This window comes from Coccinella septempunctata, chromosome 6 (assembly GCF_907165205.1).
Source record: "Coccinella septempunctata chromosome 6, icCocSept1.1, whole genome shotgun sequence".
In the NCBI taxonomy this organism is placed as follows: Eukaryota; Metazoa; Arthropoda; class Insecta; order Coleoptera; family Coccinellidae; genus Coccinella; species Coccinella septempunctata.
The window spans coordinates 3,765,104-3,781,908 of record NC_058194.1 but is presented as its reverse complement, the minus strand read 5'-3'; the positions used below and the strand labels follow the sequence as shown (position 1 = coordinate 3,781,908).

The window sequence follows — 16,805 nt, the reverse complement described above, 5'->3', positions numbered from 1 at the left end:
TCGATCAATGGGAAAGGCTGTGGTTCGGGAACAATCAATTTATTGAGTTCACGGAAATCGACACACAATCTTGTCTTAGATCCCTCATCTCTTTTATATGTCAACGTGACTGGTGCTGCAAAAGGTGAGGAAAATTCTTCAATCAGATTCGCCTTCAACAATTTTCCTATTTGAAATTCTATCTCTTTTTGATCCTCCATTGAACATCTGTATGGCTTTTTAGCTACAAATTTGTGTTCTAAAAGTTTTATATGTGCTTCATTATTCTGCACCAAACCAATATCAAATTTGTGTTTTGCAAAAATATTATCATATTTATTTATTAACATTTCAATTTTATTCCTCTGATTTGTTGCCAAATGTTCTAATTTCGATTCGAAAAGTTCTGTAGGTATACCTTCATTGAAGTTGATATTGTAATAATTGTTATTATCATTATTATTATAGAAAGAATCGATCTTTCTCTCTTCATTCATCTCTAATCTTTGATAAATTTTCAAATCAAAATCTTGTTTCAATTGAAAATTGAAAATAGAATCTAATCCGAGTAGAATATCATACTCGAAATTTTTATCATTAATTACAAAAAACTCAACTTCTTTTTCAATATCATTGATTCTCATTTTTGTAGTTATTTTTCCTGAAAAATTTGCCCTGCCATTGACTGTTTTGAATGTGTTCCTATCCTCTCGAATGTGTAGACATAACTCATCTGCCACTTTCGAATTCAGAAGAGTGACATTTGAGCCTGAATCATAAATTCCACATAATTCATTTTCATTTACGAACACTTTCAATTTGATCAATGGCAACAAAACTAGTTTTTTTGATCGGAAATGGCCTTTAATTCATCCTGTACCCCAACATTGTTCACCGTTCTTATGCTACCGGATACGTTCTCTTGTTTAAAATTAAATCTCCTATTCTTTAGCCGACATAGAGCTTCTGGATGGAATCTCCCTGGGAAACCATTTTTATCACAAATTGAACATGGTTCCTTCTTATCTGCTTTTGTTAGTGAAGGAAGTTGTTCGGCCGATTTGTTCATTTTGCCATTTTTGGTATTTCGAGCATTTTCATATTTTGTTGAACCTTCTAACTTTCGTAACTCACCTAATAATTTCTCAAAAGTTGTTACATTTGATCGATCAATTCTATCTTGTAAAAAATTTGGCAAACTTGTCACAATTAAGTCAATTAATATGTCAGTTGGAAAATTATTTCGGAGATTCAACAACAAATTTTCTTTCCTGAAAGCGTAGTCAACTAAACTTCCTCCTATGTACCTAAATGAATATGCCTCTCTATGCTTATGCCAACTTGTTTCACAAAAACTATCTAAGCAGTTCCAGAAACAAACGTAAAATCAAAATTTTGTCCATATCTCCTTCCACTCCACAACGCATGCATTCCGACTCAAATTTCTTCAACCATAAAGTCACGGAAACATTCTTCCCATCAAAATTATTCAGCACAAAATTGTCCTTTATCTTCTTGAAATCCTTTTCATTCTCCTTGGTCTTGCCTGAGGACAGTTCTGTTGTATTTCGTGATTCTGCTAGTTCTCCTCCAAATTCTGTTTTCACGTATGCAGGTGAATAAGTCATTTGTAAATACTCATCCCTAAACATCACATCTTCTTCGGCATCAAAATATATTCCTTTCAATTCCGGAGTCAATGAAATAACACACGTACGAAATGAACCTCTTGTTTTCATTGATTTCAAGATATTTTTCACCTTCGGTAGAGCAAAAAGTTCATGGTGGTCATGTGGATTCTGTTTGTCTTCTGGAATCTCATAATATGTTTCCGTTCCTGTAGTCTGAATCCATTTGAACTTGAATATATTTTTCTTCGCTTTAGTATTTGATGTTTCAAAAGCTATGCAAATTTTCATGGATGTGGTCATTATAGCTCGAAATCCCAGAGCAGTCCTTCGAATATCAACCAGATAGCTTAAGTTTTTGATTTATAAGAATGGAAATCAATTCAATTTCTCACTTCAAGAAATAGACGATTTGATGTCTTCAATCTGAAAGATTTATTATCTTTAGTTGGAAATATAACAAATAAACTCTGATAACTCTTAAGAATAACTTACTAACCTGAAAGAAATCAAAAACAATGCTATTCCTTTAGGTTTTCAATGAACAATATTTGAAATATGAATTGACATGAATTAATAATTGACAAATCAAGGCATTCTCTAAGTTGAAATTAAATAAAACATAAAAAGGAAAATAGAAAGTTGTCTTTTAAAGAAAATGACACTGTTCATTTTTACATATATATATATATATATATATATATATATATATATATATATATATATATATATATATATATATATATATATATATATGAACCCGTAGTTCGTTGTTACCTCCGTTAAGTTCATTGGGCGACCTGACCTCCGGGTGAAGGAGTTTTTTAATTGGAATAATTTTTGCTTATATATGTAGAGGGGAAGGTAAATAACAGGGGTACCTAAAGAGGGGAAAAGATTTTCATTGAAAAATTTTTCTTTAAACGAATCAGACCTTACTACCTCCGCATATATTTCTTATTAGTAGTGCGCTCTCACCTCCCGCAACGTTGCCAGATTTCAGGAGGACAGAAAGTAAGGCAGCTTGAATTCTACTCATATACAGAATACAGCTGCTCTTCCGATTCATTCACACATACTGAAACCTGTAAATAGTTCGAGAACGATACTGATATCAATAAACTTCATACGCTAATAATTGATTGATAAGGATTCGGAGTAAATGAATTTGGACAGAAATTATTATCTTTTCTTCATGAATATCAACAGTTTTGAATAAGTATGCTATGTCTACGATACTTCGTCCGATAGGGGAGTTTAATACCGTATAGGTCCTAAAATGAATGATACATGACAATGAAAGTTTTCGTTACATATAAGATTAATTCCAAAGGCAATTTTACCGAATTTGTTCTGGTATGAAATAGTTATCTAAATTTTGGGCATTATATTCACGACATGAGGAACTCCATTGAAATGTTTTTCCCGAATTAATCAACAAAGATATACGTTTTACTTTCAGCTTCTATACTTCATTCACTTTCATTTTAGCACAGGATTGGCCATGGAAATTGAATACCTTTCACTCTGTATGGTACGAAAATGTTGGGTTAAGACGCTTGTCAAAACATTTTTGAGTTTTAAATCAGTGCTACGTAGTCCGTTCTACGTGAGACTCTCAGTAATTATGTATTTCATCACAATGTCAAATCACTTCGGAAAATATTGCGTCGAAAATATGTAACGAACATAATTGACATTTATACAAACTGATTGAAAACATACCAAATCTATTTATTTACATGGAAAATAGAAGTAATCAGTAGCTTGAGGAGAGTTACTGTTGTTTATTTTCTTTGGCTGAAGACGTTACATCAGTTGTAGAATTCAAAAAAATCAACCCGAAGATGAAATGCATTTGATGCAGTGTTAGCATTGAATTGAATACTCATAGGTGGTAGGGAATGGGTATCTCTTGAAGAAATGAACGGATAATTACGAGAATGTTGAATTCCTCAACAAAAATCATCTTGCGTGAATGGTAGTCAAAATAATTAAAAGAAGTTTGAAGCAACAGGAGCTTCACCTTCAAACAAAACAACTGCCTAGTATTCATGTCTGTTTATTTTCAATACATTGATATAATAATAATAATTATACAGGGTGTGGCGTAATGAGTGGATAATATGGAGCCTGCGGGTAGAGTACTCTATGGCGGTTCAAATAAATATATTTTACGTTTGGCAAAAATGCCTTGGTTTTCGAGATATTGGGGATTTTCGATGAATCACCCCAAATAATAATAATAACTGGATATTGACATTTTTCATCATAGCGGTTCAAAAGAAACTCCTTGATTTAATGGCATTTCTTAATTGCTCGAGGAGTCTTTTGAAATTTTTCAATACACAGGGTGTTTCACAAGAAAACGGACAAACGAAAACCGTGAATAGAGGGCATTGAGCTTAGTTCAAAAACACCTCATATGTGTGTCTTAGGCATTCCGTTTCCGATATAGAGAGGAGTTTATTCAAATTTCCCTAATTTGTGTTCGGCTATAACTCCAAATATTTTAGTTGGATTCGGCGAAAAATTCATTATCCGCTTAAACTTCTAAGTTTCAATAAAACAGAACACTAAAAGTTGACGAACACAGGACCGGACTCATTGAGGATATATTCAAATTTAAACTCATGCAAAACACTCTGTTTGTAGTTTTTCTCGTCATAATTTTGAATTTTTCAGGTATCTTCATTGATTTTCTCAAAATCAATGAAACTTTGGTATGCCTTTTCAGATTTTTTCTAATGAATAATTGTTTGATCGTGAAATGTCTGGAAAGAACAGCGCTGCATATTGACTTTTACTTCACATTTATTAATGGGATGAATATGATCGCCAATCAACTGAGGAAATCTAAAAATGGAATTGGAAATGTTCAACTGAATTTTTTCGTTCTCAATATATGTCTTGCATTTGTTTTTGATATTTATAGCATATCTGGTTATTCAGATAAGTCATTAACAGTGATAATAAGCTTTATTATTGATAATGAACAAAAATAGAAATGAAAAACTACGCTATCATGATCATGAAAATAATAATTATAATTCGATGTCTTCCGAATGAATCGCTTTTTATGGACAACGTGGAACTGAAGTAATTTTCAGAACTGATTTTCACCTCATTTGGTCTTTTAGTGAAGGTAATGATTGGCACTTCGGATAAGTATGATAAATGCACTTTCGAATTTTTCACTGATTCCGTTATAGTCATTATTGTATCTATGGATTGTTCTGGTCTTATTACAATTTGTTATTGAAACATTGATGATATTTATGCACCAGCAAAAGTATTTATCAGTATTTCAGGTCATTTTATTAGAAGGGTAGGACCCCAATATTGGACTGCTAGATCTCCCGATCTGACACCCCGCGATTTCTTTCTTTGTTTTTATTCACACAACTAGTTGTCCATAGAAAAATAGATTCATTCTGAATATCAAGTTTTAAATTTCAGTTTCAAGATAGCGTAGTTTTTCCATCCATATTTGGATATTATCAATTCTGAAACATTTTATCCTTGTGAAAGAGTATTTTGAAGACCGAATATGGTATAATTGTTGAACACATTCAACAGAATATTCTTTGAAAAAAAATCAATTATGGATTTCTAAATACATTTTCATGAAGTGCTCTATTCCTTAGAGGCGTCTGACCAAAACAATTATTTCTAGAACATGATCAACAGGTGGGGCAACCCAAAAATCAATTCATTTTGAGACAATAATAATGCAGATAACAAAAAAGTTGAAATTATGATTAAAAAACTACATACATGGTGTTTTTATGAGTTTGAAGTTAAGTAAAGCCTCACTGAGCCCGGTCCAGATTTTTGTCGAATTTTAATGCTCTGTTTCAATGAAATTAACAACTCAAGGCTAAATATGAATTTTCAGTCGACTTGATCAGAATTTCAGGAGTTATAGCCAAACGGAAATTCGAGAAATTTCAAAAAACCTCGAAGAAACCTATATATAGGGTGCCCCAAAACTATTGAATCAAACGTCACACCACGATAGAGTAGATCAAATACTATCGAATGACACCAACATTAGTTGAGCGAAAATGTACCGTTTCTAAAAAAACCTAAAGTTGCCGATTTTCGAACTATTTTTTCAGTCACAAGGCCAATTTGTTATTGAGGATAGCGTTTTTCTCCCATATTATCACCCCTGTTTATTCTGAGTATTAAAAATCATGTAGAAAAAACAATTGTTTTAATTTACATTTACTTAGGTTATGGTTATCGATTAACTACTTAAAATAATTTCAATTAGGGGAGATGATACAATAATATTACTTCAATATAATTTAAAATCGATATCCTTTTTCACAAACTGGCCCTGTTATTAAGAAAAATAGTTCGAAAATCGGCAACTTTATGTATTTTAATAAAATTCTGATTATCTTGGAAACGGTACATTTTCGTCGAACTAATGTTGGTGTCATTCGATAATATTTGGTTTACTCTATCGTGGTGTGACGTTTGATTCACTAGTTTTGGAACACCCTGTATATGGTATGATTCTGAACTCAGCTCAATGCCCTCTTTTCACGGTTTTCATTTGTCTGTTTACTCGTGAAACACCCTGTATACTTCTTGTACTCTGAAAATTTTAAAACAAATGCCCTCACCGTCATATGAAAATTCAAATTCTTCTTGTTGTAAGAACCTTTCATCCTTTCACCCAACGCCGACCCTAGTTACATGGCCCGTTGAAAACGAAATCGGCATCTGTTTACTGCAAAACACGTGTTAACGCCGATATGAAGGGTTCAAAATTTTCTACCTGATTCGGGCTTTTTAGGAACGAATTGCTCAAGATGCCGAGTTCGAATAACATTTCGTTTTGCGTGTTATATTGGATAAAATTGAATTTATTCCATGGATGATTCGAGAATTATTGATGTCCAGAATGCTCCAGAATGATGAAAATTTTCAGATTTCATTGAAATTCTTGCGAAAATTATCTCGTATATTTTCAAGTTTAGATTTTAATTCATTCAGAACTTTGAAGTTCGGCAAATAATGATGTAAATGATATAGATAACAGTCAATCACATTTCCTTCAGCGCAGTTGTTGTTTTGAAGAAAAAGCAGTAGATTCTCGCAAAATCCGAAACTCTACATGAATAGGCCCAGTTGTTCAGTTCGGGATTAAAGTTTATCCTAAATTGATTTTGACATTTCAGTTCAGTTCTGTCAGGTTAATCTAGGATCATCTTAAATCTCGGCCTTATCCTGAACTGAACAACCGGGCCTTATAGTAATAGCAACGTAGCATTAATCAACTCGGTATATTATTGGAATGATATTAAATTTTCATAGCGGAGAATAGTGGTTTTCAGCCTCGGTATTCACGAAATTCATTTTATTATGTTTTTTTTTTCATGTGAATCGGCCCGAAATCTTCGATCCCCCGACCTGATAGTTTCGTATACTTCTATGACAATAGCATAATAACTCAAATTTCAACATTTTCACAGAAATTTTTGAATTTAAGGGAGAGACACATTGAAAAAATCGATAGCAATTTACCGCCTAAACTGCGAGCTTGCCGAAGTTGAAACTGGTACCAATCTACTCAGTGCTTCATAATATGTATAGTTTTATGACTCAGTGTTTTTCAGAACCTGTAAAAAAAAATTTAAAACTGTAGACTCGTCATCGCCTTCCAAGGCTGCATCTTGGAAGAGCTGTCTATTTGGAAAAAAATTTATAGGAACTAGCCCCGCTTATTTTCATTAAGGAATCATCTCCCTTAGTCCTTCGCATTTGATTACAGATATCCTGTATATAGATACATTTTATCTATGTACCTATTCATTTTGGATAGTAGAAGTTTAATCAATATGTGTTATTTTCGAAGACCAAAACAAAAATTTTAATTGCACCTGATTTGCTAATTATAAGAATCATCATTTATTTTGAATAATAAAACTTCATGCGAAAATACTTAAATTAACTTTTGTCTTTCTCCTTTCATCATAGTGTCCCCTGTTCATCATAGCTTTTGGGAATTACCAATCAATCATATGTATCCGAGTATGTATCTATATTATTACCTTCATTTTGTAGATTCATCATGTCTTGACAAAAATATGGTTGCAATTTCAAAATATATTGACTCGAGGCCTTCAAAAGACTTCAATTTTGTTTATTTTTTCCCTTACATCCTGTATGATCTATCGAAAAATGCAAATCTGTTTTGGATAATTCTTCATGAAATCTTACTTGTTTCGATATAATTTGTAATTTTCTTTATGATACATCACTAAAAAATTCAAATAAATAAATAAATAAATAAATAAATAATGTGCTTTATTTCAGGTAGAGTGTACACATGACATTGAACACTTGAAGTGAAACAGGGTCATTTTCTGCTTTATAGTCTGTGTTCCATAAAGTCTTCCACACTGTAGGGTTCGATTTCAAGTAGGAGTTTGAAGATGAATTTCTTGAACTGTTGTAGAGTCCATTCTCCTCTTAGTTTGTGAGCTATCTTATTGTAATAACGAATATATCTATATTCAGGTCCTTTTTCAGTGAGGCTTAATCTGTGTCTTGGATATTTTAGTGCAGTTGTCCTCGTATTGTAATTACTTACTGTTTTCTCTTGGAAGTAGTGCTAGTTCTTGAATGTAAATATCAGGCTTTCTTGGATGTGTACAGCAGGAGCAGTCAAAAGACCATTCCTTCTGAAGACTCCCCTGCATGATTCCGTCCTCCTCATCCTCCAGATCATTCTGAAGGCTCTCTTCTTCATTTTCAGCACTCTATGTAGGTTGTATGAACTACCATAGAACATGATGCCATACCTAAACACTGCCTGGTATATTGTTCTTAGTGAGGTTATGTCCAGATATTTATTGAGGACTCCCAAAGTGTAGCAGATGGTACCCAGTTGATTGCAAAGGTTGGAAATGTGCTCTCCCCAATCAAGGGTTACCTCAATAGTGAGGCCTAGGAAGCGACAAGATTTAGTCAGTTCTAATGTGGAGTTAGACAGTGAAATGCTGGTAGGCACTTGGGGACCGGAATGAGCTGTCCTGAATAGAATTCATGCACAAACCGTTTACTTCAAACCACTGGCTAGCACGATTTAGAGTTAGAGTTGAGTGTGAAATGGTAAACTCAACTCTAAATCGTGCTTGGCCAATACAGTGAAGTTTGTGTCATCTGCATAATTCACTGTCCTAACCATGGTTTCATCGAATATGGTACTTAGGTCATTTAGAAAAATGATAAAAATGATAGGGCCCAATATGCTACCCTGCGGAACTCTGTGAGTTCTTCTTCCGAAACTGTTGTTTTTCCGTTCTGAGAGATCACCACTCTCTGCCTGCGGTTTGCTAAATATGATTGAAACCAGTCTAGCTTGTTTATGCCATATGCAGAAAGTTTATAGAGTATAAGGTCGTGGGACAGAGTATCGAATGCCTTTGATAGATCCAGCATTAGACCCACTGTTATATTAGAATCCTCCAAGGCATTAAGGATTCCTGAAATGAACTCAAACACTGCTGTCTGAGTTGATCTACCTCTTACATAACCATGTTGTGTGGGTAAAAGGATCTTTTCTTTTAGAAGGTATTCTACTAGTTGAGTGCAGATTGTAAGTTCCAGTATTTTAAACCAGAGAGATGGTACAAGCTATTCAAATTTTCGGGAAAATCCAATAATTAAACATAATCGATAATAAAACAGATGTTTCTGAGCGAAGGATTCCTCAAAATCATTGAGCAATCCGATTCAAGAAAAATATATAGGGCGTTCCATTTGAAATAACACAACAATGTCCAACATTCGGTTTAGCCGACGTTGTTCATTTCTGTGATATTGTAAAATTTGTAGCATTTTTTCTCTTGATTCTGAAATGAAAATTTTCGGAATGGCTCATTGTCCTTGAATATTCATCACCATTTACATCTGAATATTTAGCTTGAGATGAAAGAAGTTCAACGGATGCATAGATACACACGATGAAATATAAAAAGTCATAATTCCATTCGAGAGAGCCAAGATTGGTGTTCTTTCACGTGATTCTTTCCCCTACAGATAAATGCGATAAAAAATCGTTGAGATATGCCGCCTGGATTGCAATTATGGAGGAGATAGCGCGCTGCGCCTCTCTACAGTTAATTCATCCGTATACTTATATTCCGCCTGTGTACATCTGCTTTGAAAATACAACGTTGCCATTTTCGGAGGTGCTAACGAGCAAAGAGTCCCCCACAGCAATTCTTCGAAATACAGCTCAGCACACTAGCGCCAGTCCTATACACTCGAACTAAAAGATTGTTCAGTACATAAACGGGGTGCGTTGTGACCTCAAAACGATTTTTTGATATGTTGATCCCTGAAGCCTCCTGAATCTAACAAGCCAAAAAACAAGGCAAAACGTTGTCACCTCCGATTTCGGAGGTGACAGCGATATATATGAGGTGAGAGCGTTAAACGAGTAACTATTTCGGAGGTGGTATTAACACTTTATAACTATATATATATATATATATATATATATATATATATATATATATATATATATATATATATATATATTTGTTCGACCGCATATACAGACCCAAAACGGTATACTCGACCGACTTTTCAGTCCAAAAGTGACGTTGTCAGACCCGGCTCCGGGTCTGGTAACGTTCGACCATAGAATCGTTATAAGGGGGGTTAGGGGATGCTAGGGGTGAATTTTCAGGTGGGTCTGAAAAGTCGGTTATACTCGTTATTATATACAGAAAACTTCAGGGTTTGGCCAGTGCGAGGGCGCTTCGAGCGACATGAACTTGATGTATATAATCCGCATAGTTGACCGACGCATCTAGTCCGAAAATTTGGCAACGCTGCAGTTGAAGAGCTTGAGAATTTATTTTGTCATCTTTTCGATTCATACACCTCAAATGTACTATAAGAAAACTTATACGATCCCGGTATGATGAACAGTCGTCATGAGAAATATTCAATGACAATATTTTGTATTGAATTGAAGTGGTGTTATTGGATTCTTTTCGTATACGAACTATAATAGCACACGTATGGAAACTTATACAAGCCCGATTAAGTGAAGTGAGTCGACCTAATTTCAGGAGCACTGGCACGTTTAGGATCCTATGCACAAAAATTGTATTCTCACCACACCCTACTTGACCCTCTGTCGTGTTTACGGGTTCACGAATTTCCTGAACATCATTGTAATTATATTTGGTTGACTTGACAAGAGCTTTTTTCCAGAAATTTTTCAGAAGATCAATATACAAAAGCAATGGAGATTTTTTACTCCTACCACAGTGATAAAAAGGTTTTTTTCAGTATGAAGTCCTTATATTCTTGAAAAACTATTCTTGAAAACTCTATCTCTGGTATTCTTCAGCAACTTCATTTTTGTTTGAATCATAAAGATGAAATATTGGAAATTACTCGAGTATCCCGAACTAACAATTGGAAATTTTCAGTTCAGGAGGTGGAAGGGTATTCCTCAGTCAAACTTTCAATTTGATCATTTATAAAAATACACATAAAAATTATTATCAATTCAGAGGACTTTCAGTTACACGATTGGTTTTCGCCTATAGGTACAAGTTAATATACAGAGTGATATGATACCTAATATAAGTTTAATATAGATATTTGAATTAGCTTGAGCTGAAATGAACAGATCATATAATATACCAAAATAAATAAAAACACCTAAAAACTGTCTCTCACCAATTTATTCTACAAGAACTACCGGTTTCGGGATGACTAATCGCATCCCATCTTCAGGTTCCAACACCAGAAACGCTGTTATGAGCCTATGGACTTTAAAAACCTACTGGGATGTCAATAATTCTGGAAAAGACCATAGTGATTTTTCAAATTTTGACATTTAAATTGACATTTTCTGGAACTCATCTATGTCTTGAAATTTTTACTTCTCGTAACTAGTAAATTATTTCGCAACTGTTGGGATAAACTGAAATTAAATACCTTCAGTGACGACTGAGACGATTTAAAAGGAATCTGCGAGGAACGTTTGACTATTGACGGCAGAGGGTAGAGTAGGGTAAAGTTAAAATTATTTTTTTTTTTTGGCGAACCACACGTTGACCCTCAACTCATGTATGGAAAAGAGAAAACTTCCATGCGACTATGGTTTCTCATTTTCAACATGAGTTGAGGGTCAACGTAAGATGGCCACAAAGAGGCTCCGACCTTACGCCTTTGGATTTTTATGCCTGGAACACCTTGAAAGGAAAAGTTTATTAAATTAGCGTTCAGACTCGAGAGGTCCTGATCGAAAGAATAACATTGTGTTATGCTGAAATGCGTCAGAAACTTTGCAGGGTTGCAGATTCACTACAAAAACGATGTATAAAATGTATTGAACAAGGCGGTGGCATTTCGAGCAATTATTACGAGTATAAGTACTAGTAGTAATTTGTTTTCTTTACATGTTTTCATAAAATCTATATCATTAAAATTTAGTTTATTCATTTGGGTTATTTGATTTTGCAGATAAATTCATGATTTCCATGTGAATAATTTTAATATTCAATCATTCAATCAAATTAAGGTTTGGAATGTGTCGAGTTTTTTGTTGTTATCTTGTTAGCCATTATATTCATATGTTAACACTTTCTCCTTAACCGTATATTTCACAACTGGAACCGTCTCCCTGAATGCGTAGTGCGATCGACCTCGGTAAACGGTTTCAAAAATAGTTATGACAGGTGGAAGTCCTCTCTGTGAGGAACTGTGGTGTTATATCTAATTTTGTTTTCTTTTTTGTATATGATATTTCAGTTTTGTATTTTTCGCTTTCATTTTCGTTCATCCACACAGTTTATGTATGCATGTATGTAATCTATAACAATTTTCTCATTTTTGTTTGTGTTATTTCATTTCAGTCTTTCGCATTAATGAATGATTGTACCTATCGAGGAAAGCTATTACGATTATTCTGGTTTTAAAGTTTGTTTTGGAATATTTCACATCTCATTGACGCGATATTTATAGGAATGAATTAGATTTTTCTGTTTTTTATTTCAATTTGGAAAATACATTAGAGGAGGAATTCTGGGCTTGGCACGGACTTCTTGGAAAGTGAAACAATTATTTTCAATTCGACATACAGGATTATATGATGAAACTGAACACGTTGAATTAGGTGTGATGAGTCTGGCTCTGGAATATTAAAATAATTCATATTTCGCTCTCTAGATCTCAATTTTTGTAAACAGTGTTTCAATAAATTTTGTTGATTTTTGTCTCATTTTTATGATAGTTGGAGTACTTGCACGAATTTCAGGAACCCCCTTATAGATTTCAGAATGAAGCTAAAAATTAATTTTTCATATTTTATTACAATCATTTTATGTACACAGCCTCTCAAGGTTATGTTATTAATGGATCAAAATTTGGGAAGAATCTGTTAAAAAGGAATTTGCTTCATGAGAATATTGAGACATTACTTCTTTCTCAACAAACTCACACGTATATGAATTTCTACCGTGACACCTACTTTTTCGCGTCATTTTATACATCGAAATTGTCGGCTCCAGTCCCGTCAGACTGGCAACAGCGCCGGGATCGTTAACGTTGGCCATATTTACCGCTGGAGTATATGTGGGATTGTAAAGTTGGTGCAATGTCTCGGGTTTGGAAAATATTATCGATTATGCTACTTTTTTAAATGAAGGAATTCTTTTCCCCTCTAAGTGTGCCTAAGGAGTTATAATTCTCATTAACGTTATTTCATCATATATACTCGAAGAAAACATTCGGATCATGTGGGTCTCAGGTCGCCTTAGAAACGTATCGGGACTGGAAACGTCTATTGGACAAATATATATATATATATATATATATATATATATATATATATATATATATATATATATATATATATATATATATATATATATATATATATATATATATGTTAGAATTAAGTAAGACACGTGGTTGGTACTTTTTATTCACAAGGTAAAATGGCGGTCGGTTATCTAACACGTGGAGGTGCACTAACAAAAGGGTCAGGTAAAATCGTACCGCTCGACAGGGAAGTTCGCCAAATTATGTGCTCGGCCTGTGCAAAGAGAAAGCAGGTAACATTGGAGCACAGAGTTCACAGAGCATAGGTTCTAGCTCTTATTCTTCCTTCGACATTCGTCGTCGGACATTATCAGTATATTTTAAGGGGGGTCAAATTAACATTTGCTAACATATATATATATATATATATATATATATATATATATATATATATATATAAGTTTCAACGTTAATAGTCTATGATTTATATTCAGTTTTTTAGTTAAGGGTATAACGACTAATTTGATGGGAGAATTTTAAGTCAAACTCTTCATTCTATGCCAAGCTTTCGAATATTTATTTTATTCTTCATCAGGGCTTCTGAAATACAAACATATACATAAATTTCACAATTCATTTTTGTTTTCTTTCCAAACTCACTGAATATGAGGTTATATAATATAGGAGCTCTCCAAAGCTTCGAACATTTGGTCTTTAAACATAAAATCAATTTTACTGGACATCACCGAGTTACCGAACAAATATTTTTTGATTATTTACTTATTGTGTCAATTCAGTATTTCTATATGACACTTGACATCTAACCATCGACTGGACCATCGAAAAATATGGAGCTTCTTTCTGATTGTTCTAACAGGTACTTATATATGGTACTTAATTTGTTTGTGTCTGTTTTTTTATTGATTTCCTTGTTTATTTATCTCTATCATTTCTAATATAATTCTTTTTTGGTAATTTTTTTCTATCCTCAATACTTTCACATCCTGGAAATTAATTTCGTGATTTGAATTGAAAGCGTGTGTTGCTAACGCACATCTCTCATGATGTTTTGTTATATCTGATTTATGTAACGCTAGCCTGCTTTTCAACCACTGAGATGTTTGTCCGATATATCTTCCTTCACAGTTTTCACACTCAATTTCATAAACAACATTGCTTTTCAATAAATTTGGTATTGGGTCTTTTAGTCTCTTGTACAAATTTCCTACTGTTTTCTGGTTATATACAGCAATCTTTACATTTTCTTCATGAAATATTCTTTTTAATTTTTGTGTCAATCCGTTTATGTTTGGATAGGAAGCATAGCGGGTCTCTTCATTTATGTTTTCGTTTCTTTGGGGTTGGATGTTTGTTGTGTGAGTGGAGAACAGTAACTTATTTAACATTCCATTTGGGTATCCATTTTGTCTGAACACTTCAAGTAATCTGTTAATTGCTTCCCTCTCATATGACTCGTGGCAAATCTTACTTACTCTTTGTTTCATTTGTTTTATCACATTTATTTTCATATTTATGTTATGATTGGAATTGAAGTGTATCATCTTATCTGAATTTGTTTCTTTTCTGTACCATTTTAATCTTATTTCATCTTCATGTCTCTGTGCTTTCGTGTCTGAAAAGGGCACACTTAGTTCGGCATCTTCTACTTCTAAAGTAAATTGTAAATTATTGGAGTATGAATTGAGGCTGCTCAATATGGTCTGGGTTTCTTCCTTTGGTACAGTTGTAAAGATGTCATCTACAAATTTTTTTAGGAATGGTATCCTGAATGGCAATTTTCCAATACTTGATTTCACTAAGTGGTCCATAAAATACTGAGCCAGTCTCGGGCTTAATTTTGAACCCATTGCACAACCGAATACTTGGAGGTAATATTCTCCTCGGAACACACAATAGTTATTTTCCAACAGGAAAAGAGTTATCTCTAGGAACAACTCCATATTCAGACTTGTGTGTTCTTTTATTTCGTTCCAACTTTGTTTGAGGACTTCAATAATCTCATTTTTATCTAAATTTCCAAATAAATTGACCACATCGAGAGAAATCAATGTGTAGTCTTTGGGTAATTTGAAGTTGTTTATTGATGTTGCAAAGTGAAACGTGTCTCTTACGTAATATTCATTTTCTTCATTATAGGCGTTCTTCAAAATATCAGCAATGAATTTTGATAATTTATTCAATGGACTGTTTAAACTTGATATAATGGGTCTCATAGGATATCCACTTTTATGTATTTGCGGATTTCCATACATTCTGGGAGCGACCGAGTTATATGTTCTCATTTCTTTTGCCTTTTCTTTTGATATGTGTTTTAGTTTTTCAAGTTTATTTACGAATTTATTACATTTTGTTTGTAATGTCTGAGTTGGATCTCTCGGAAGTTTCTTGAAGTCCCTTGAATTCAAAATTTCATTCATCTTCTCGTCATAATCTCGTTCTTCCATCACCACCGTAACTGCACCCTTATCACTATTCAATATTATAAAGTCACTATTGTCTTTCAAAAACTTTTTTGTATCTTTGTACCATTTCTGAGTGGGAGTGTTTTCGTTAGTTGATTTATGGATGTAATGTGTGATTGCGTTTGTATCTTTTGCTCTCTGTCTGTCTTTACGTTCACTTGGTATGGACTCCAGTATATATTCAGTATCTGCTATTATGCGATTGATGTCAATGTCTTCTTTGGTCGTTGGGATACTGAATTTGGATCCTAATGATAGGATGTTTTTTACTGTATTTGGTAGCTCTTTGTTCGACAGATTTTTTATCCATTTCTCTTGGGTCTTTATTTGTGGGATACTGTTGTCTTTGAGATTGTTTATCTTTCTTATATTTGCTTGCCTGATCAGGTGAAACCTCCTATTGAACGAGATCTCTAGTCGGTTTTGGTATTGTCTTAATATGTTCTCTGGTAGATGTCTCAACTTGTACTGTACTTCGGTGTTTTCTGATTGTAATTTTCGTATTTTGTAATTCACTTGACACAGTTCTAGATTAAGGATTTTCTTCTTGGTTACTTCATTAAATTTTCGTATTTTTTTGTTTAGTTTGTGATTATTGAATTCAAATAATCCCATTATGCTTTTTATTTATTTATTTATTTATGAACATGAGCATTGCTCAGTACATTAAACGGTACAACCCATTTGAAAATAAAAATTGAACAATAATTACAATCACAAAATAAGCATATATCAGTAAATCACAAACAAAACAATGAAATTCACAAAAATGGCAATACATGTATTCTAGCTTAAAGCGAGTAACACCTCACATCTAAAACGGTCAAGTGAGCTCCCAAACAAGTTCAAAAGAGGAGACATAACATTAAAACGCTTCGTGACGCGGTGTAAAAAAAAGTGTTTA

General features: G+C 33.5%; 2 protein-coding genes across 3 annotated transcripts in view; one reads left to right on the top strand and one right to left on the bottom strand.

The window, feature by feature from the left end:
* Positions 1–16,805, top strand: part of LOC123316059 (probable G-protein coupled receptor No18) — a 262,468-nt gene that overhangs the window by 162,334 nt on the left and 83,329 nt on the right. The gene's annotated exons all lie outside the window — the stretch shown is intronic.
* On the bottom strand, positions 14,336–16,516 carry LOC123315438. The gene is made up of 2 exons (XM_044901127.1): positions 14,912–16,516; positions 14,336–14,422 (listed from the first exon to the last, which is right to left on the bottom strand). The coding sequence occupies exons 1-2, from the start codon at positions 16,514–16,516 to the stop codon at positions 14,336–14,338; spliced, it is 1,692 nt and encodes a 563-aa protein (XP_044757062.1).

Coding starts and splice junctions, on each gene's coding strand:
- LOC123315438 (XM_044901127.1), bottom strand. CDS start 16,516: ATGGGATTATTTGAATTCAATAATCACAAACTAAACAAAAAAATACGA. Junction 14,423..14,911: donor TAAAACAAATGAAACAAAGA/GTAAGTAAGATT, acceptor ATTAATTTCCAG/GATGTGAAAGTATTGAGGAT.